The sequence below is a fragment of the Colletes latitarsis genome, chromosome 11 (genome assembly GCF_051014445.1).
Source record: "Colletes latitarsis isolate SP2378_abdomen chromosome 11, iyColLati1, whole genome shotgun sequence".
NCBI lineage: Eukaryota > Metazoa > Arthropoda > Insecta > Hymenoptera > Colletidae > Colletes > Colletes latitarsis.
The window spans coordinates 24,857,366-24,880,391 of NC_135144.1; the positions used below are offsets into that span (position 1 = coordinate 24,857,366).

General features: G+C 39.2%; 2 protein-coding genes across 3 annotated transcripts in view; one reads left to right on the forward strand and one right to left on the reverse strand.

Annotated features, from left to right (window-relative positions):
- LOC143348299 (ras-like protein family member 10B) overlaps nucleotides 1-23,026 on the forward strand; it is a 124,785-nt gene that overhangs the window by 16,757 nt on the left and 85,002 nt on the right. The gene's annotated exons all lie outside the window — the stretch shown is intronic.
- Nucleotides 718-21,468, reverse strand: LOC143348282 (endoglucanase E-4). Of its 2 annotated transcripts, none has more exons than XM_076778328.1 (7): nucleotides 21,063-21,468; nucleotides 10,726-10,993; nucleotides 5,052-5,289; nucleotides 4,700-4,978; nucleotides 4,227-4,567; nucleotides 3,373-3,622; nucleotides 718-2,000 (listed from the first exon to the last, which is right to left on the reverse strand). In XM_076778328.1, exons 2-7 carry the CDS (start codon nucleotides 10,756-10,758, stop codon nucleotides 1,714-1,716), a joined length of 1,428 nt encoding a protein of 475 aa, XP_076634443.1. In that variant the 5' UTR covers nucleotides 10,759-10,993; nucleotides 21,063-21,468; the 3' UTR covers nucleotides 718-1,713. The 2 variants fall into 2 exon arrangements, with proteins under 2 accessions (XP_076634443.1, XP_076634442.1); XM_076778327.1 differs by lacking the exon at nucleotides 21,063-21,468 and adding an exon at nucleotides 11,065-11,392.

The window sequence follows — 23,026 nt, forward strand, 5'->3', positions numbered from 1 at the left end:
TTCAAGAAGGTGTGAAGTTTTTCGGCGAAAAAAAAATTTATCAAATCATTCTAAAAAAATTATTTTTGATTGCAGAGACCAATTATAATCATTTTTGGTCAATAGACATACCCTCGAAATCCTACTCACTTTCGAGAAAAAAATTCAAGAAGGTGTGAAGTTTTTCGGCGAAAAAAAAATTTATCAAATCATTCTAAAAAAATTATTTTTGATTGCAGGGACCAATTATAATCATTTTTGGTCAATAGACATACCCTTGAAATCCTAACCATTTTCGAGAAAAAAATTCAAGAAGGTGGTGAAATTTTTCGGCGAAAAAAGAATTTATCAAATCATTCTAAAAAAATTATTTTTGATTGCAGAGACCAATTATAATCATTTTTGGTCAATAGACATACCCTCGAAATCCTACCCATTTTCTAGAAAAAAATTCAAGAATGTGTGAAACTTTAAACGTTAATAACTTTTTAACGAAGCCTCCATCAACAAATTGATATTCTTGATTTTCGTCTGATTTCGGCCTCTAGAATCGCCCATTAAAATTTTTCCCAGGGATGGTCGGACACCCTGTATTTTTAAATTAAAATTTTGTCCCTTACTGGACGAACGATATATAGAAAATTCAAATTATATTATTAACTATCGAAAAAGGCTACAATTTTGTTCGATCAAGCTAGAAAATAAAATAGAGAAAATTTATCGAATTGATACTGGAAGTATATGGAAAATATCTGTTCATTTATTTGCAAAAATATCGGGGAATTAGTCCTCGCGTATAAAACGTTACATCGTTCGAATGGATACGTAAGCATATAAATTATACGGGGTCAGGCAATAATAAGATAACTCGAAAGCTTACCTCGCGACAGGAACAATTATTTGCTCTTTCTTCGCCTCGAAGCAACATTTGTGTACATCGTAATAAGCTCGTCGCATGTTCGTCGGATATTGGAGTAACTTTGGGGATGGACGTGGGAAAACGAAGAACGTAGGTTTCCTATAGTTTTTCGAATAAAAGTATAGGATAAATAAATTTTACAAACACAATTGTCGCGAAGTTTTTAAGAATATATACACCGATCTGTTAAATAATGCTTCCATCTTCTTCGCCTCGATCTATATTCGCGACGAATACATAAAGTCTCGTATTCCCTTCAATTATAGTCCTTTGTTTTAAACAAGTTCGAACGATATTCACGAAACAAGGATTGCACCAATTGCTAAATAATATTCCATCGTTTATAACTAAACTCTGTAAAACCCCATTCCGTTACAATTATGTAAACTACAAAATCAAGTTGACTCTATTATAATCATCGATACCGTAATTTCGAAGAAACATTTTATCAAATTTAAAGTTCTTCGTCGACTATTAATTCTGCTTACTAATTTATTCGAATCTAATCGCTTAAAGCTTATCAACGTCGAAATCTGATTAGTCTCACGAAGAATTTGTCAATAGAAATCAACGTGTATCGCTCGTGTCTATCTGGTAAAAGAACAAATCAGCTCTTCGATCGGAATAGCGAGGAAAATATTTGAATTTCGTCATCTCCTTCGTTTTAAATATAGATTTCGAAATCTTCCGTGTTGTTTTAGTCGCTACGACGTTTCATAGTTCCTGAAACATTCCCACGTGCACTCGTAGACGGGGAACAAAAGGATCCGTCGATCCGCGGTTAATCTGTTGCAAGACGAAACGTTCGTCACGAGTTATGTCGTGCTTTTGACCCGTAATTGCAATAGTCCAGCGAGCGCGCTTGTGAAACCGGCGTTATAGTCCAGCGTGACTTCGGTGTACACGTAATCTTCTCGATGATCGTGGAACTCGTCAGCCTCGTCGGGTCCGGAGACCAAAGCGCCGTATAGGATTTGGGGGTTTGGTGCGTCTTTGTCGAATTCGGACCATCCACAGGCTGCTGGCCTGTCAGGGCAAGACGATGCCGCGTGATGAGGCTGTTTCGGCGGATTTCGTCCCCATCCGATCACGTAGCTCCTACCTAATTCGACAAAGTATATCACTACAGCGCCCAGGAGCTTCTAAAATCGTTGTAGATATCAAACGATCACGCTAAGGACCAAAACTGAACGCGTCAAATTCTAATTCAATCAATATTTCACTCGATGTTTTCGTACGACACGCGTTTTTCCAGGCTTTCTTGGGAATTTTTTTTTGAATAAACTACAAGACCTTCCGCGGTCAAATTTACAAGATTTATTTATATATATTTCAGTGATATTTTAAAATTTTTTGGGTGGAAGAAAGTTAAGATCGATGGCAATGCGTACTCTCGAACATAGTCGCTTTTAAAGTTTAAAAATTTCGTTTGGAATTTTTAACGCGCAATATTATTTTAACTCCATTTAACTTCATTGAAAACTGGACAAAATTCGGTACCAAATTCTGGTCAGATTCCCATGTAAATAGGAAATATATGTATAGCAAAGACGAAAGGAGAGGATCTTCAGTTTCCACTGCCTGAAAACAGTCTGACAACGCGTATTAAAAATACTAAAACTTTAGACGCGTGCAGTTCAGAAATTATTAGTGTTTTGTACATTATTGAACCGTCGTTGGAAGCGGTGAACCTTCCCCTGTAAAATGGCTTTTGATTTTTGACGATCGGACATTTCGTTTTCGAGATATCGCAATTTATGTAAAAGGCAATTTTCCAATTTCCACTATCTCTCTGCCCGTCGCGTGTGCAATAGCCTACTCACGCGTATTAAAAATACTAAAAACTTTAGACGCATGCAGTTTCGAAACTGCTAGTGCTTTATTTATAAATGGGCCATCGTTGGAAGCGGTGAACCTTCCCCTATAAAATGGCTTTTGGTTTTTGACGATCGGACATTCCGTTTTCGAGATATCGCAATTTATGTAAAAGGTAATTTTTCTTAATTCGACTATCTCTGTCTCCGTCTAACGCGTCGCGTCGGACCTCTTTGTCGCACGTTGACCCACTGACCGAGTGACGTAGTGTTTACTACGAGCACGTGCGGTCAACGACCTTGGCAAGGCCGTAGTAAGAATGTAAACAAACACTTCGGACCCTTATATTTCCGGAACTAGCCACCGCATCGACGCGAAACTAAAATCGCTATATCTCCGGAGCTAATAAAGCTATCGACTCTCACGAACGCTCGTTTTCAAGGGTATTTCATCCTCTATCTAACGACTATACCAGCTACTATAATTTTTGCTATCTTCTACGTTTATTTTGAAATTTACTTTTACGCTATATACCTAAGAAAGTTTCAAGAATTCCTGTTTATTATACGACTGGTGAGCCATATTATTTTAATTGATTCGTTCCAATTGTTAATTTAGATGCTTTAGTTTCCGAGAAAGACGATTTTTAGGGAACTCACCGCCGCCCCCTAGCATATAGTAAATTTGTTGCTCGGCAAATTCACGATATTCCTGGGGGTCACCGATGCCCGGCGAATCGGCTGCTTCCATGCAAACGAACGCAACGTTCGCTGCGTGGCACAGGGTGCCGAATTTGTCGATGTAGAGCAACCCCTTCGTGGTGCGCTTCTGCTGGCGCACAGAGAAGTCGCAGAAGGCACGCGCGGCATTCTGATACTCTTGCTGACCAGTCAGTTGTGCCAACAGTACCTAAAACGCCAACAAACAATCTAAATATCAAGTCGAACGAACGAAACTACGATCGATCTTGTCATTTTTAGTCGCTGCTTTACTGTCACTAACGATACTTCGATTGGTATACGTATTCTTACGAAAGAACAGAATGATTGGGAAAGAAAATAGTAATCATCGTTATCTATGGATGGATTTTGTTTAAAATCAAACCTTTAATTATATAGAAATTAACACATTAACGACGTATATTAAGTGATGTATTTAGATAAAAAAAATAAGTATTTAAATTAACTACTGTGATGTGTTTCAACTATCAGAAGAAACGCTAATAAATGTAGAAATGCACGAGAGATGTAGTAAAACGAGAATACTCGTTTCCCGTCGGTAATGTGTTAAATATAAAGGTGAAACTTTATTTTAGTGAAATAAATCTAGATTGAGGAGTGTTCGTGGGAAACAGTGCAAGTACCAAGGTTGGAAAATTTTGTTTTTTTTTTTCAAATTCCTGGATCTATTGCGCAGTAATGGTTAGAGATGATTATAGACAGATGGATAACGTTGTAAATTTTTTGTTACCGAGTGCATCGTTAACGTCTTCCACGAATGCAATTAACTTTACCTGAACCCCGGCGACCTTTTTGTTGTAGAAGAATTCATTAGGCCTCTCTCTGAGATGGAAATGTTGATAATGATGCTCTGCATCCTCGAGGTACATCGTGTCGTTCGTGGCTTTGAAGAGCCAGGCGCCCGCCCAGGCCAATTCGTCGCCGTAATCGGTGCTCTCGTAGTATTGGGCAGCCCCTCGGATCGCCTCGTGATAAAGTCCCCGATATCTGTTCGCGAATCTGTACAATTCTTTGGCGTGTTTCAGACATCGAGCACTGTACTCTGGATCCTGGTCCCGGAAAACTATGCTGGAAGCAGCGAGGGCGGCTGCCGTTTCGCCCGCCAGGTCGGAACCTGGGTAACAAATTACATATTATTCCAACAAAAGACGAACTTAACGAGCTATCAAGCTCATCCAAATAACCGTGGCGTCGCCTCTGATGCTCGACAGACCCCTCGGTTGCTATTGACGTATGTCAAGCTTACCAGGGTGTTCAGGATCGATCTTGTAGGCGGGCCTGGTGGTGTTCAGTTCCTCCGGTCTGCCCCAGAAGGTATGGTCCAGCGAGAAATCGCCTACTTGTCCGTAGAAGACGTACTCGCTCACGTGACACTTGATGAAGTATTCCGTGGCCCATCTGATGGCTTCGCGAACTTCGTCGAGCTGTCCAGCGGCAGTGTAAGCTTCCGGCCAGCTGACCGCGCCCCACGCCAACAGCGTCGTAGTCGCCGCCATCGTGAAGCCAAACTTGACGAAGTCGCCGGCTGAAATCGAAAACGTTGGGCTGGTTATCGTAAACATTTTCGATACCTACGAGAGAACCGAATCGCTTGTTACCATCGTAATAGCCTCCGGTCAGATCCTCGCCGTTCAAACCGTGGTCTTCCAACGCTGAATCCCCCCTCCAATGTACCCGATTGCTCTTCGGTAGCCTTCCCGATCGCTGAGCCTCGTAAAATAGTAGCGAGAGCTCCAAGACGCGAGCGTAATCGTTCTCGTCTTCGATGGGTTTTACGTAGTACGGCGGGTTCGCGTCGATCACGTTGATCAGGGCGATCGACGCTATCATCGGAGCCTGTAACATGACGATACGAACCAACTTTTATGATTAATAGAGTTTACAATTATATTTGCTTTCGAAAACGGAAAATGAATGGTTCGTAAGAGCACTTTCTGGTTCACTGTCTGTACTCCATATGTGGGTCATAAGCACCGTAGTATTAAATACGCCGCTGAGAGACCGGACAGTGAACGCGTTGAACAATTTCTTTTTATTCGTTTGATTCGTTATAACGTATCAACGTTCCGTTAATATTGAATGTAACATGCATTTTGTCGAACGTACTATTTAATTCAAAGGAAAATTATGAAAATTTCGAAGTCTAAAAGAAACTATTGTAAATAGCGATTGTAATCGTTTGGAGAAAGGGGAAACAGTGGTTGTCGAATTCGATTTTGATATGACGAAACTGTACGACTACGATGAATCCGCAAGTCACGTACGCGGGGTCTACGTGACGGACTTTTGTAAAGGCCACCAAACACGCGAGATCTAAACTTTAGCGATGACCTTAGGAACTCGATAGAAAACCTTTCTCGATACGAAGCCACTCCTCGCGTCGCTTCGATCGCTTGCTTTAAGTTTTATCGTTATGGAGAAGTCCGACGAGGAAACTGTGAAGCGCCATGGGGCTCCAAAACAACAGGAATCCATCCGTTCCCGTTAAAAATGTTTTGTTTTTTCTTCTCTGATTCTCTGATTAATGATCAGAGATGAAAATAAAACTCAATAATATCGATAACGAACAATGAATTATCGTTTCGTGACAAATTGTTCCAAATATGACTCTTGCTTGTAGCTGATACAATTGTTTTCGCATCCACGCGTTTATACTGATATTATTTACTGATATTTGGTCACCTGAGCATACAGTGTATAAGCAACAAATAGAGTGCAACATAAATTGTCACGATTTGAGTCTTATAAACTACGTACACCTATGGATGTCGCGAATCATGACTATAGTCAAGTAATATGCTAAAGAAATCACTTGAAGCTCGTAGAACCATGTCTGTCTTATCTTTTCTGTTCAAAGTCATTAATGGACTAATTGATTGCAGAAGGCTTTTATCAAATATAAACTTGAGCTATATGTATATGATGCTAATAGATATCCTGTATCTGTCGATTTTTTTAATGTATCTTTCGCGAGTTTCTTTTGTAATCTTTTATTTTAAGCACTACGTATAATTATATGTAAATCAATGGGTTCGTTGCCCGTAAAATAAATAATATTATTGACAGTAAAAACGAAGAGGGAGGCACGTAAGATGTCGATAGTTTCCCCATTACTAATCTAGTATCGAATCGTTTGACTGTCACCGATATCGATGTACATCGTATTGACTCTACCACTAATCAACGATATCAACCAACACGAAACGACGTTAACATGGAGGACAGAAAACCGATAACACCAATCATCGACGCAAAGGATCTGATACGGATGATTCTGGACTTATAATAAACGATCCACCCATCGTGTATGAGATTTGACAGCAACGATCGTCAGACATACGCAGGGAACGATAGAACGCGATCTTAGACAACGATCGAACGTGTTATCGTACATTTATGCTCCAAAGAGATCAGTGATCGTACAACTTGCGATATTTAATGATTCTCGGGATTTCTTGTTACACTTTAAAACCAGATAGACAGTAAACAAGACGCCAGGTTCGCCAGAGACGCGAGGGGCTACGTGAAATGAGTTTGGAGTCCTGTTTGGAACCTCTTCTCCACCGTGTACGTCCATTCCAGGAAATTCTCAAGGTTCGACGACCACGTAATATCTGTATGACAAACGCCAATACGCTCTGCAAACACGGAGCTTATTGTAAACCCGTGTCCCTGCGTTTTTATTGCGACGAGAAAATCCGTCCGCAAGCGACTCGCGAGCCATTTTCGATTCCGTGAAGATCGTTTCGACCCCAACGTGGGACTTATTCTTCCGCTGATTTCACTCGAGCTAATTGGGAGAAGCAAACAAGTGTTTACCAAATCTATTGTATTTTATTTATTGCTGACATGCATTGAGAAATCCTAGTTGACGTCTGTTTCATAGTCTTTTGAACAATTTTTCTTATAGCAACCCTTAACCAAGCCTTGGTTTCTTTTATCAAGATAATGGAAATATAAATCAAAGGTGGATTGGTCGGATCAATGAAGATCGTCAGTTTGGGAAGTTGGTTTCTTAGGACCTGCAACCCTCCCACGCATTCTTATTTTGTCCCTCGACGATCAACCAACGTTTTCGTTCAGCATACTTTATTTCAATACAAATGTAAACATTAATTTCGTTCAGAGAAAGATATACAGTATACAGGGTGTTCAGGCACCCATGGGAAACATTTTAATGGGGGATTCTAGAGTCTAAAATAAGACGAAAATCGAGAATATTAATTTCTTGACTGAGGCTTCGTTAAAAAGTTATTAACAATTGAATTAAAAAATTTCAAATCGTTCTGGAAAAATTATTTTTGGTTGGAGGGGTCAATTATAATCATATTTGGTCATTAGAAATATTCTCGAAATCCTACCCACTTTCTAGAAAAAAATTCGAGAAGGTGTGAATTTTTTGACGGAAAAAAAAAATTTCAAATCTTTTTAGAAAAATTATTTTCGGTTGCAAGGCTCGATTACAATCACTTTTGGTCATTATATATATCCCCGAATTCCTACGGATTTTCGAGAAAAAAATTCCTTACCGAAAATATAATGTAGGGCCAGGAATGTCTGCCCGAATTTTCATGCTAATCTTTAAAACGTCATAACTTCTGAACGGATTGGACGATTTTAATGTTCAAAAAGGCAAACGACGCGTATTTTAGTGTAGAATATGTAGAAATTATAAAAATATTCGAAAAGTTGTTCCTTGATCACGTAAAGTTAGGAGAACCCCATAAACTCCATAAACCCCATAACTCCTACAATAGTGAATATATTTCAATGAAACTTTTTTCTGAAGCAGAACTCATGGGTACCTACAAAAAAGTATTAGACAACTTTTCTGTAGGGCGTCAAACAAAAATACTAAAAATGAAAAAGGAATTTTTAAGAAAAATCGACAGGGGGTAGGTGCCTAAATTTTTCGACGAAAAAAAAAAATTTCGAATCATTCTAAAAAAATTATTTTTAGATTCTGGAGTCAATTGCAATCATTTTTGGTGGACAGACATACCCCCGAAATCCTACTCATTTTCGAGAAAAAAATTCCTTACCGAAAATCTTATTTCTGGCCAGGAATGTCTGCCCGAATTTTCATGCGAATCTTTAAAACGTCATAACTTCTGAACGGATTGGACGATTTTAATGTTCAAAAAGGCAAACGACGCGTATTTTAGTGTAGAATATGTAGAAATTATAAAAATATTCGAAAAGTTGGTCCTTGACCCCGCAAAATGAGAAAAACTCCATAAAAATGGTTCAATTTTCAAACAGCCATAACTCCTACAATAGTGAATATATTTCATTGAAAGTTTTTTCTGAAGCAGAACTCATGGGTACCTACAAAAAAGTATTAGGCAAAATTTCCGTACAGTGTCAAATAAATTTATTAAAAATGAAAAACGAATTTCTAAGAATAATCGACAGGTTGTAGGTGCCTAAATTTTTCGCCGAAAAAGAAATTTCAAATCGTTCTAAAAAAATTATTTCTAGATTCTGGAGTCAATTACAATTATTTTTGGTGAACAGACATACCCCTGAAATCCTACCCATTTTCTAGAAAAAAATCGAGAAGGTGTGAAATTTTTCGACGAAATTAAAATATTTTAAATCGTTCTGAAAAAAATATTGTTAGCTGTGGGGGTTAATTACAATCATTTTTTGTGAATAGACATACCCCCAAATTCCTACCCACTTTCTAGAAAAAAATTCAGTACGATCGGAATTTTAAACGTTAATAACTTCTTAACGAAGCCTCCATCAACAAATTGGTATTCTTGATTTTCGTCTTATTTTGACCTCTAAAATCTCCCATTATTTAACAATTTCACTCCCACGTCACCCACATATGGATGACAGGATTTACCATTGTGATACTAGAGAAATTAATTCCTGAGTTATGATGTCGAGGGAAATAAATTTCGATGGAATTTATGAATTTTAACAACGTTAAGAAAATAAATTGTAAGTTACGTAAGCTTTCAATGGTCTAAAATCAAAATTCCACTTTTGTAGAATATTATATGGTTTTAAACTGTCAGTGAACGCGTTAATTCGTACCAACTGCATATCTTAATGATCGTTACTCTTTGCAGATCCGATTTCTATCGTTATAAATCGTCGATTAATTAGAACCAACGCGAGAGTAGTACCGTTCGAAGGCCAGTCCCAGCAGACAATAAGAATGCAGACTCGCGTGATGGTAATACGCGTCTGCCTGTAAGACATGAGGACCGGAAGTCGATGTCCCGGCCGCTATTTCCGGTCATACGGGGTCTACGATCGTCAATGTCAGGGATTTGCAACGATCGATCAGTCAGGAATTCGTTATCTCGCCAAGTCGGTAAGCATCGTACGCAGAAAACGATATTCGAACATTCCAACGTTTACGAAACAGTAAGCAAACAATTCTCCGCAATTCGTTTCAGTATAAATACATATAATTCAACTATCTCTAATGGAAATCTGGATTCCATGGATCACGAACAAAGCACGTTACGGTTCGAATAACGTTCGAATTTTAAGAAATTTTCATTATCGACATTCGTGTCGCTTCGCGTTATACAAATAAAATTATGTCAGCTTTAATTAGCGCGAAGAATGTCGTCGAAAACGCAAACGTGCCAAAATGTTCTGGATACCAGAACGTTTGAAAAAAGAAATATACGAGAAAAGAACAGGAATAATTCCTATGAAGGGCTCGTCAGTTTTCGGTGATTATTCCTTCTTTTTGATAAAGTTTATTCGAGTTGATAATTAGTTAAACCTGGGAGGACCTGAATGAGTTAGCCAACGAGTAATTTTCGTAGTTTCTCCGACAGAGGCGAATTGAAAATGTCAGTTTCGAGTCGAATGAATTTGCGTGCTCGGTAGAGATATGAAAGAAGGTGTTTCGTGTGTGTTGCACCACGCGTGATTACAAATAAGTATTCAACGGAACGACGTCTCGACGACTTGATAAGCACGCATGCGTTCGCACGGTGTCGAAAATACATACGTGACGTAACGCAACGATATGTGATCAGGTTCAACGCGCGTTCACGAATTTAAAATGTTGAATTTAAACGACACGCGAGAAAATAAATTCAACATTGTGTAAGAACCAGCTACGCCGTCGACAAATTAAAGAAAACAGTCGTAAGTCCCTAGTAAACAGTGTGGTCCCTAGACCACAGATAATGGGGGAAGGTTAATTTTAACGAATTCTGGTTTACTATAATTGTCAAGCTCTCTTATAACTTTGCACACAGGTAAATAGTATATTTAAAAAAAAATAACACTCACCGCAACACAGCAAGCGAACACGTTCAGCTTCATCCTCGATCTTCCTCCCACAACTGTTCACGTGGGACCACGAATAATCGTTGATCACCTTTTCGCTGTGTTCGACACGATTAGCGTTGATTGTTTCTCGAGTCGCATATCGATCGTTCGCGTGCACCTCTTACGAATATTTTCCAATCAAGCTTCGCTCTTTAATCGCAAATCGTCGGTAATTTAACTCGATCCCTGCGGTTGTCGCTTCGTTTCGATCCCAAATGGTCCACCGATTCTGCAACATTCGAAACGAAAGATCAGCGGAGACTCTTGTCGAGGACTTTAAGATCGTCAAATCGATCGTACTGTCTTCGCCTAATCGCCAGCTGGCTTTTAACTCGTCGATAAACTCCAGAAGCGTCAAAGCAACGTTGCTTTCCTCGCTTACGTAAGAACAAATCGTCGCGATACGGGATCCTCGACCAAACGCTAGAATTTCTTTGAGTACCGCTTCGAGCGCGTTCGACGATCGTAATTCGAATATCGAGCACGAGTGAATCTTCGGATACGAGGATCCTTGGTCGATAAATAACTTTCCTCTTGGAAACGAGACGTCATCGACGAGGAAAACTCGCGTACTGTGATTTACAGATCCGTTTCCGTTTCGCGACGGCGGCTCTCCTCATCGACGATACGCGTCGAAGGTTGCCACTCGTACTGTCGATGTTTGTTTACAAACCAGAAGATTCTCCGCCTCGTTCAGTTTACTGCGTGGCTATAAGTTAGCAGCACAATCGACATTTACACTGTCGGTTTAGAGTATCAGAATTCTAAAGAATCTCTTGTTTCACGTTATAACGTAACACATTTTGAAATCTGGAATTCGATAGACATTACGATCTGATTAATGTTATATATATTTTTAGTGATATATTTTATATACTGCACATATTATACAGGATGTTCGGCCACTAGAAGTCAAAATAAGTCGAAAATCAGGAATATCAATTTTCTGACTGAGACTTCGTTAAAGTGTTATTAAAAAATTAAATTTAAAAATGTCAAATCGTTCTGAAAAAATTATATTTAGTTACAGGGATCAATTACAAGCATTTTTTATGCATAAACATATCCTCGAAATCCTATCCACTTTCGAGAAAAAAATTCGAGAAGTTGTGAAATTTTTCGACAAAATTACAAAATTTCAAATCATTTTGAAAAAATTATTGTCGGTTGAGGGGGTCAATTGCAATCATTTTTGGTCATTAGACATACCCTTGAAATCCTACCCTCTTTCGAGAAAAAAATTCGAGTAAGAACCGAAATTTTTAGACGAAATTAAAAAATTTCAAATCATACTGAAAAAATTATATTTAATTACAGGGGTCAATTACAAGCATTTTTGATGAATAGATATACCCTCGAAATCTTACCCACTTTCGAGAAAAAAATTCGAGAATGTGTGAAATTTTTCGACGAAATTAAAACATTTCAAATCATTTTGAAAAAATTACTTTCGGTTGCAGTGGTCAATTGCAATCATTTTTGGTCATTAGAGATACCCTTGAAATCCTACCCTCTTTCGAGAAAAAAATTCGAGTAAGAACCGAAATTTTTAGACGAAATTAAAAAATTTCAAATCATACTGAAAAAATTATATTTAATTACAGGGATCAATTACAAGCATTTTTGATGAATAAACATATCCTCGAAATCCTATCCACTTTCGAGAAAAAAATTCGAGAAGATGTGAAATTTTTCGACAAAATTAAAAAATTTCAAATCATTTTGAAAAAATTATTGTCAGTTGAGGGGGTCAATTGCAATCATTTTTGGTCATTAGAGATACCCTTGAAATCCTACCCTCTTTCGAGAAAAAAATTCGAGTAAGAACCGAAATTTTTAGACGAAATTAAAAAATTTCAAATCATACTGAAAAAATTATATTTAATTACAGGGGTCAATTACAAGCATTTTTGATGAATAAACATATCCTCGAAATCCTATCCACTTTCGAGAAAAAAATTCGAGAAGATGTGAAATTTTTCGACAAAATTGAAAAATTTCAAATCATTTTGAAAAAATTATTGTCGGTTGAGGGGGTCAATTGCAATCATTTTTGGTCATTAGACATACCCTCGAAATCTTACCCACTTTCGAGAAAAAAAATTCGAGTAAGAACTGAAATTTTTAGACGAAATTAAAAAATTTCAAATCATACTGAAAAAATTATATTTAATTACAGGGGTCAATTACAAGTATTTTTGATGAATAGACATACCCTCGAAATCTTACCCATTTTCGAGAAAAAAATTCGAGAATGTGTGAAATTTTTCGACGAAATTAAAACATTTCAAATAATTTTGAAAAAATTACTTTCGGTTGCAATGGTCAATTGCAATCATATTTGGTCCTTAGACATACCCCCGAAATCGTACGCACTTTCGAGAAAAAAATTCCTTACCGAAAATCTAAATTTTTCAACGAAAAAAAAAAAAATTTCAAATCGTTCTGGAAAAATTATTGTCGGTTGAGAGAGTCAATTGCAATCATTTTTGGTCATTAGACATACCCTTGAAATCCTACTCATATTCGGGAAATAAATTCAGGAAGGTGGACAAATTTTTCGTCGACGTTAAGATTGACGTGCATTCCTCCTCGACAAGGAAGATGGCACATGCCGAAGAATTCGAGTTGTCCTCCGTGCATGTTATTTGCATTCCACGGGAGATTTCTCGGTAAAACGATTGCGGAGGTATCCAGGAAGTGAAGCGCGCAGGAAGTTTGGAAAGTGGACGTCCAACGTCGACGCTAAATATTTTGTCGGCGTGCACGTCGGCGTAAAATCTGTTGTCATGGGAAGCCGCCGCGTTACATTGTATTACGAGACGAAAGCCGTTAACGGTTCGCCTTGCACACGCCGTGGTTTGCACACGGCGTGGTTTGCACACGGCCTGGCCTGCACACGTGGACCGATCGCGTTCTAGCTCTTTCGGCGATCGGCAATTGTCAAGCGAACCGCTACTTAAACGAAGCTTCGCGGCGTGCGATCCCTAGATCGTCTTGAGCTCTCGTAGCGACACGTAATGTATTTTGTTTTGTTATAATAAAGTTATTCTGTTACTGTTATCTGTGGGTATACTTTCCAATGTGGATCACTGCGGATCTCCTATTGTCCTCCTATTAACAATAGGTTATGGGCCCAGAATATCGTGTCTTTCGGAAAGCCCAGATAACGAAATAGGTGTCGGTCACCGCGTGCATTCTCGTTCGAGTTCAGTGTAAGTGATTACGAATATCAAGTGAACAATGGCGAGTCTCGTGAAGATCGAAGCTCTCAACAAGGAGAACTATGACACCTGGAAAATTCAGATGCGTGCATTGCTGATCAAGAACGATGCTTGGTGTTACGTCTGCGGTGAAAAGAAAGCACCAACAGTGACGGCCGACGATCCAGCAACAGAGGCAGCTTTTCGCAAGTGGGTTGAAAACGATGAAAAGGCAATGTCTGATATAATACTCTCGATCAACCCGTCGGAACTGAAGCAAGTGAAGAACTGCAGTACATCGAACGAAGTATGGCAGAAACTTGGGCAAATATATCAGTCACGGGGACCTGCGCGCAAAGCCACGCTGCTGAAGAAATTAACTCTGCAGCGTATGAACGAGGGCGAAGATGTTCGCGAACACCTCAGGAGGTTCTTCGATGCCGTGGACAAGCTTAGTGAAATGGACGTCGAGGTAAACGCAGATTTGTTAGCGATTTTGCTACTATACAGTTTGCCGCACAATTTCGAAAATTTCCGTTGCGCGATCGAGTCACGCGACGAGTTGCCGGCCCCCGATGCTTTGCGAATTAAAATTATCGAAGAGAGCGATGCGCGTAAAAATGAAGCGCACGATATGGTGCCGAATGCCATGATTGCCGGGAAACATGCGAAGTCGAATCACGGTAAGAAAAACTTTAACACAGTGTCAGAAAATACCAGTGATGGTCGATCGCGAGTGAAATGTTTTCGGTGTCGAAAATTTGGTCATATAGCGTCCGAGTGCCGCAAAAGTGGTGGAAACTCGAAACATTCGGCCGGTAGTGCAAATAGTAATTTTTCGTTATATACTTCGGAATTCGGACAAAACTGCGAAGTGGCGCGATCGATATCTGACGCGAGCAGCGAATTATGGTGTTTGGATAGCGGCAGTACATCACATTTGTGCAAAAATTTAAGCCGTTTTGAGAAAATCGACAAACGGCCACGCGGAAAACTAAATCTCGCGAGCAACGCGTCGACCGACATTACCGCGAGTGGAACTGTGCGCGTAGTTGTCGATCAAATGGGTTCGAAAAAGAACCTTACGATGGAAGGAACCTTGCACGTACCGGATCTCCGAACGAACCTATTATCGGTCGGGAGAATTACGGATCGTGGATACAAGGTGCTGTTCACAAAGGATCGAGCGACAGTCATCGATGCAGCGGGCAACGGCCAGCTGATCGCCACTCGCAGGGACGGCCTATACTACATGGAGCAGAAGGGCCTTCCGGATCGAGCCATGGTAACGGACGAGGGTGCGACGAAATCTCAACGCATCGATGCAGTCGAGATGTGGCACCGGCGGCTCGGGCATTTAAATCAACAAGATTTAATGGAGGCGAGACGCAGACGCATCATACCGAGCGGTAATGTTAAAAATTTTAAACGACCATTGCGTTGCGAGGTCTGCATCGAAAATAAAATGACGCGAGCACCTTTCCCCGAAAAATCGAAACGCGCGACGGACATTTTAGAAATAATTCATAGCGACGTATGCGGCCCTATGCGAACGCAATCGCGTGGGGGGAATAAATATTTCGTAACTTTTATCGACGATCATTCGCGATGGTGCGAAATACGATTTGTAAAATCGAAAGATCAGGTTTTCGATGCGTTTAGGGACTTCAAAACCTACATCGAAAAGCAGACTGATCGGAAAATTAAAATGCTCCAGTCGGACAACGGGAAAGAGTATGTAAATTCGCGTTTCGACAAATTTCTAAAGGATAACGGTATAAAGCGTAGGTTATCGGTCGCGTATAATCCACAGCAAAACGGAGTAGCCGAGCGAAAGAATCGGACAATTATAGAAACAGCGAGATGTCTAATCGCGCAATCCGGTTTGCCGCGATCGTTCTGGGCGGAGGCCGTATCGACGGCAAATTATATTCGTAATCGATGCCCGTCGAGAATATTAGTCGGAAAATCTCCATTTGAAAAACTTTACGGAAAGTTACCTAATGTGAGATATTTTCACGATTTTGGATGCGACGTTTATTTCCTAAACAGCGATCCGAACAAGGGGAAGTTTGCACCGCGATCGTTAAAGGGTACTTTTCTTGGATACGCTGAAAATTCGAAGGGATATAGAATATGGAATAAGGAAGACAAGCGAGTAGAAATTGCGCGCGACGTAAAATTTCTCGAGAGTTACAATGTAAATAAAAAGGAAGTAGACATTAATTCTAATTTAGAAAACATCTCTTCCGAAGATGTCCCAGCGGATAATATAGATTGTGAGAAACGGGAAAACAACGCGATTTTTGACGTTGATCTATGTTATCGACGCGACACTATCGACAACGGGGACGACGCGAGCGAATCAAGCGAGTCAAACGCGAACGGTAACAATCGCGAAGATGTACAGTCTCGGAGAGGTAAAGGCCGACCGAGGAAAATACTTACAGGCTTGAGGGGAAGACCCCGAAAAGAGTATAGCACTGTACAAGTTGGAAATACCGCGGTAGAAGCCTTAATGACCGAGATTTCTTTAGAGCGAGCCATCGCAGGCCCGGATACGGACGAATGGCATCAGGCCATTGCCACCGAGTTAGGATCGATATTAAAAAACGATACCTGGAAAATCGTCGAGCGTCCAAAGAATGCTAAGGTAATCGGAAGTCGTATCGTACTACGAAATAAATATAAGCCGAACGGTGAAATCGACCGTCGGAAAGCGAGGATAGTAGCGCGCGGATTCTCTCAACGTTACGGGATTGACTTTTGCGAAACTTTTGCCCCGGTTGCGCGTTTGGAATCAGTTAGAATTATGGCTGCTCTTGCAGCCGAATATAATATGAAAATTCATCAAATAGACGTGACATCAGCATATTTAAATGGTAATCTCGACGAAGAGATTTTTATGGAGGTTCCCCGTCACGTTGAGAAAGCCTTAGACATTTTAGCTGAAACTGGAAAAGATAGTGGTGTAAAAGCAAAAGCTATCGCAATGCGGCGTAGTCTAAGAAACGGAAACAAAGTTTGTTCATTGCGAAAAGCTTTATACGGTTTAAAACAGGCCGGTCGTAGTTGGCATTGTCGTTTAGATAGAGAATTAAAAGAATTTGGATTAATTCCGAGCAAGGCCGATCCTTGTGTTTATTATCGCGGGCAAGCGGAAGATATTTTGATAGTTCTCGTTTACGTGGACGATATCTTAATAGTTTCCCGCGATCTTGACAAGATAAACAACTTCAAGTCTCATATTAGAAACATTTTCGAAATCAGGGATCTAAACGACGTAAAATGCTGTCTAGGAATAGAATTTAATCGTTCCGAACAAGCGATAGAAATGCACCAGCGAGGTTATATAGAAGACCTACTGGAACGTTTTGGTATGTCAAATTGTAAACCGGTATCGACTCCGTTAGACTTAAGTAGAAAGCTGCGAAAAGAAACTGAAAATTCGGGCGAAGATCAAAAAGATTTGCCGTTTCGCGAACTATTAGGTTCACTTATGTACCTGGCAGTTGCTACTAGACCCGACATAGCCCACGCGGTTGGCGCGCTAAGCCAATTTAACAATTGTTTCAACAAAACTCATTGGGTTGAAGCGAAGCGTGTTTTGCGTTATTTAAAGGGTACCTCCGACGTAGGCCTTAGATACGAAGCCAGCGGCGCGCCAATAAATGGATACGCGGACGCCGACTGGGGAAACTGTACGGAGGATCGAAAATCCTTCACGGGATATTGTTTTAATCTCGCAGGTGCCGCGATTTCTTGGGTATCCAAGAAACAAAAAACAGTTGCTCTCTCTTCCGTTGAGGCAGAGTATATGAGCATGAGCGAGGCCGCAAAAGAGGCCATATACTTGCGGCGTTTTTTCTCCGAATTAGGTTTCGAATCAAAATCGAAAATCGATTTATATTGCGACAATCAGGGTGCGATTAGGCTCGCGGAAAATCCTGTATTTCACAATCGTACAAAACATATCGATGTAAGGCATCATTTCGTCCGTGACGTTTTGAAAGAGAAAGAGATAAAATTAAAATACATACCAACCGGCGAAATGATTGCCGATGTGTTTACGAAAGGACTACCGGGTCCGAAACATAAAGAGATGTCCAAAAGACTTGGATTAGACTTCCCGACATAAAGCGAGACCGTCAAACGTTTCCGTCTCGAGGGGAAGTGTTGTCATGGGAAGCCGCCGCGTTACATTGTATTACGAGACGAAAGCCGTTAACGGTTCGCCTTGCACACGCCGTGGTTTGCACACGGCGTGGTTTGCACACGGCCTGGCCTGCACACGTGGACCGATCGCGTTCTAGCTCTTTCGGCGATCGGCAATTGTCAAGCGAACCGCTACTTAAACGAAGCTTCGCGGCGTGCGATCCCTAGATCGTCTTGAGCTCTCGTAGCGACACGTAATGTATTTTGTTTTGTTATAATAAAGTTATTCTGTTACTGTTATCTGTGGGTATACTTTCCAATGTGGATCACTGCGGATCTCCTATTGTCCTCCTATTAACAATAAAATCTTTAAATACCATCGTTAAAAACCGGTGGGTGGTCGACCACGTCGGAAACTGCATTTGGAATTATCCCGATACTTCTCTATACAACCTCAAATAATATAGTTTCAGCGAATAGAAAAAAGAAATAATTCTATCGAGGATATTTGAATCTTTTATCGTGACTTGACAAAAATTTTTGCGAAACGATATTTATTCGTTTTTCTTCTTATTATGGGATCGAAGGAGGAACAGAAGGGGTGCAGGAAGCGACGAAGAAACGGAAAGCAAAATCCTTGGTAAATTGACAAGCACATCGATCTCGTACGAAGTAACGATCGGTTGCGGACTCTCGTTAGAACTTACACTGCAATTACGTGTCGTGTTTCATCCGTTAGGAAAGTGGTAATCTTGTTACTGGACACGGTCTGGTGACTTGGACTCAACTGACCAGAAAGGTACAGATAAGAGTGACTATACGTCATCGAAACGTCGATTTTCGTCGTTGGACCTGTCCAATTTGCCTCGATCGTTGTTAACGCTTGGCAGAATGCTTCCTATGACTGTTTATTTGTACCGAGTCGATCGTGTTGTTTGTTGGAATTAAATATCTTGTTTATCGTTAATCTTTTGTATATCAATCTAAACCAAAGACGATCTTTTCTACTCGGAGAAAACAACAGTTAATAAAAAAATTGACAAAAAAAAAAGATTGAATCGTTAAGAAAAATCATGTTCATTGCAATAATGAACTTCTTTCGTCGATACCGAGGTCGTCGATTTGTTTAGCTGACGCTGTCTCGTGATTCATCGAAATCATGCATATTGCATGCATGAAATAGGTATAAAATATTCTTCGATGATCGTTAAGTTCATACTTTCGATGCAGATGGTGGCTATATTGTTGACCATTGGCTCATTTAATGCAGACTTGAGTAAGAATATTAAATGCAAAGGAATGATCGAACGTCTCGTTTGAATGAAAAAGTTCATGCTTTACGAATGTTCAAAATTATATTTGAAATTTTTTATTATTCAATCATTTGTTCAAACCTTAATCGAATTGCTCAAAGTTCAAACCTTATTCGAATTGCTATTTTACATAAATAAAACTTATTCTTTCAAACCACGTAGAGACGTTTTGTTTATTTATTCACCAAAAATGATTGTAATTGACACCAGAACCTAGAAATAATTTTTTTAGAACGACTCGAAATTTCTTTTTCCTCGTCGAAAAATTTCAGCAGCTACCCCCTGTCGAATTTTCTTTAAAATTTGTTTTTCAATTTTAATAAATTTGTTTGACACTCTACAGAAAAATTGTCTAATACTTTTTTGTAGATACTCATGGACTCTGTTTCAGAAAAAAATTTCAATGAGATACCTTTACTATTGTAGGAGTTATGGTCGTTTGAAGATTGGACCAGTTTTGTGGGGTTTTTCTCATTTTAGGGAGTCAAGGAACAACTTTTCGAATATTTTTGCGATTTCTACATATTCTACACTAAAATACGCGTCGTTTGGCGTTTCGAACATTAAAATCGTCCAATCCGTTCAGAAGTTATGACGTTTTAAAGATACGCATGAAATTTCAGGGTAGCCTTACATTAGATTTTCGGTGAGGAATTTTTTTCTCGAAAATGCGTAGGAATTTGGGGGTATGTGTAATGACCAAAAATAATTGTAATCGAGCCTCGCAACCGAAAATAATTTTTTCAAAATGATTTGAAATTTTTTAATTTCGTCTAAAAATTTCAGTACCTACTCGAATTTTTTTCTCGAAAGTGCGTAGAATTTCGAGTGTACGTCTATTCACCAAAAATGCTTGTAATTGACCCCTGTAACTAAATATAATTTTTTCAGTATGATTTGAAATTTTTTAATTTCGTCTAAAAATTTCATACCTTCTCGAATTTTTTTCTCGAACGGGGGTAGGATTTCGAAGGTATGTCTATTCATAAAAAATGCTTGTAATTAACCCCTGTAAATAAATATAATTTTTTCAGTATGATTTCAAATTTTTTAATTTCGTCTAAAAATTTCAGTACCTACTCGAATTTTTTTCTCGAACGGGGGTAGGATTTTGAGGGTATGTCTATTCATAAAAAATGCTTATAATTGACCCCTGTAACTAAATATAATTTTTTCAGTATGATTTGAAATTTTTTAATTTCGTCTAAAAATTTCAGTATCTATTCGAATTTTTTTCTCGAAAGTGGATAGGAATTCGGGGATTAGTGTATTCACAAAAAATGATTGCAATTAAGCCCCACAGCCAAAAATAATTTTTCCAGAACGATTTGAAACTTTTTAATTTAATTGTTAATAACTTTTTAACGAAGCCTCAATCAACAAATTGGTTTTCTTGATTTTCGTCTTATTTTCGTCTCCAGAATCTCCCATTAAAATTTTTCTCAGGGATGGCCAAACAGCCTGTATATTCTACTCAAGATAGTCACAACTGCATTTTTAAGATGGAAAGCAAAGTTAATAAATTTATTTTTGAATCATGTCACAAAGAATTCTAATACCGTTCAAAGTATTTCGAGCCTTCGTAAGTGTCATGACCAATAATTTTAGATTTCTTGTTTTCGTTTACCTTTCGCGTATTAATCAGGAATCCATCGTGCAGCGTTCGCGTTGGTTCGTATGTTTTTACGTTTCAACTTCGATATCACTGTCTCTCGCGAAGGGTACACGCGTTTACTATCTCGACCACGGAACAAATTATCCACGCCTTAACACCCGACCGGCAATAACTCACGCTGGGCACACGAGCACACCGCACGTTTGGCAAGGTGAACGCACTGTCAGCTAGGAAATTTGTCAGCGGGGAATCCCAATAAATCACGGCTACCCGCCTCCGGAGACGTCGACGATCAAACGGTTTAATTGATTCAACGAGTGATCGATTATACGGTTGACTGACTGACTGACTCACTGACTGACTGACTGAGTGGCGAGTGACTCGACGACGATTTGAGTCGGCCAAAGGACGAGCAAGTGGGGGGACCGAGGGGTGGAAGTGGGGGAGTGACTCCTCGTGGAACGAAAGTACCTACTCGTCTCGCATTTAATTCGTACGCGTAACGAGAAAGGAAGTCGATGAAACGCGACCAACGAACGAAAAACCGTAAATTAAAATTAATCCTGCAATAAATCCTTACACCCCAGAATACAAAGCGATTTGCCCCCTTTTCTGTCGCAGAAAGCGCGTTGAAAATTTCAGTAAAGACAGTTTTAAAGATAACGTTTTACAATTTTGTTTCTTTTTCAATTTAATTCGATCCAGTTCTCTCGGCTGTAACGAGGAAAGTTATAACTTTTTCTTAAATTTCTGTACTTTCGTAATACTTTCCTCTCGTATTTCTTTTCATAGCTCGTGGCTCATTACGCGGCTTTCACTCGCTGGCTTTAAACGCATAAAAAGTAACTGAACGTAGGATCGCCGATAAAAAGGAATTTATTAGAGAGATCTACGAAATATGGGAAACATAGGTTGTCGTCGAAGCATTCATACCTTTCACATATCTGAGCTGCACCTTTTATGTTTCCTTCGCGCGATATAAAGCGACGTAAAATTGGAGCAATAAAGAAAGTGACTTTTTTTTAAAGATGGTGAATCGTTTCTACGCAATTTTGTTAAAACTACAATTTTACATGGTCGTTACTCGCGCACTCGTAATGTAAATTTTGAATTATAAAAATAGAAAAGTATTTTTAATTATCCTGGTTACGAATGACTATTGGATATTAAACTAGAACCTCGATTAATTTGAATCTCGAGGGAAAAGTATTTCGAATTGCAGAGGCTTCGTTTTACCGTAGTTTCACCCTCGTCTTAAAGTGGTTTGCGAATATTTTTATTTAGAATACAGCCTACGGTCGTGATGCCGTGCATTTTAGGAATGTCGTTTCGAAAAAGTAAGCAGTCGAATCGTTTCACGTTGCGTTCGATTGCCTGAACGTTTTAATTGCATCAGAAGAACGTAAACGGAAACCCGTGCAATTTAGATACGTTCTTTCGGACATGGTCGCTTTCACTCGACGTTCTGTTTTAACAGATTCTTTTTTGCCCCCCAACGAACAGGTGAAATTAATTATAGTCTTCGGTAGAGAGTGTCAGCACTTGGGCAACAAAAAAAGTAAATGAATTAAAGTAAAATTCATCTTGTTTCTACTTAATATTGCGCTACAATATTCTGCTTAGCGAACTGCATAAAATGAAGGCAATTGTTCAACCTCTTAACGCTCACGCCCGAGTTTGACTACTATTAAAAACGATATTTGTTTAATTTAACGGTTTAAGGGATGATAATATTTGTTTTCCTTCAAATTATACGTTAGATACAACATTGTGATTAACAAGAACTGCATTTTTATATAGCTTAGAAACAAATACAGAAAACTGACCATTCTTGGAAAAATATGAGCGTTATGGGGTTAAGATGGTGGCTGTTTAGTTTTTAACAGTACACTGATAATAGTCATTGCAAATACGCAACGTTAGTTAAGGATTAATTTGATCAATTTACGTGGCTATGACTGAAAATAAATTATTCA

Coding starts and splice junctions, on each gene's coding strand:
- LOC143348282 (XM_076778328.1), bottom strand. CDS start 10,758: ATGAAGCTGAACGTGTTCGCTTGCTGTGTTGCG. Junction 5,290..10,725: donor TGTTCGCTTGCTGTGTTGCG/GTGAGTGTTATT, acceptor GTCATGTTACAG/GCTCCGATGATAGCGTCGAT. Junction 4,979..5,051: donor GACCGGAGGCTATTACGATG/GTAACAAGCGAT, acceptor TTTCGATTTCAG/CCGGCGACTTCGTCAAGTTT.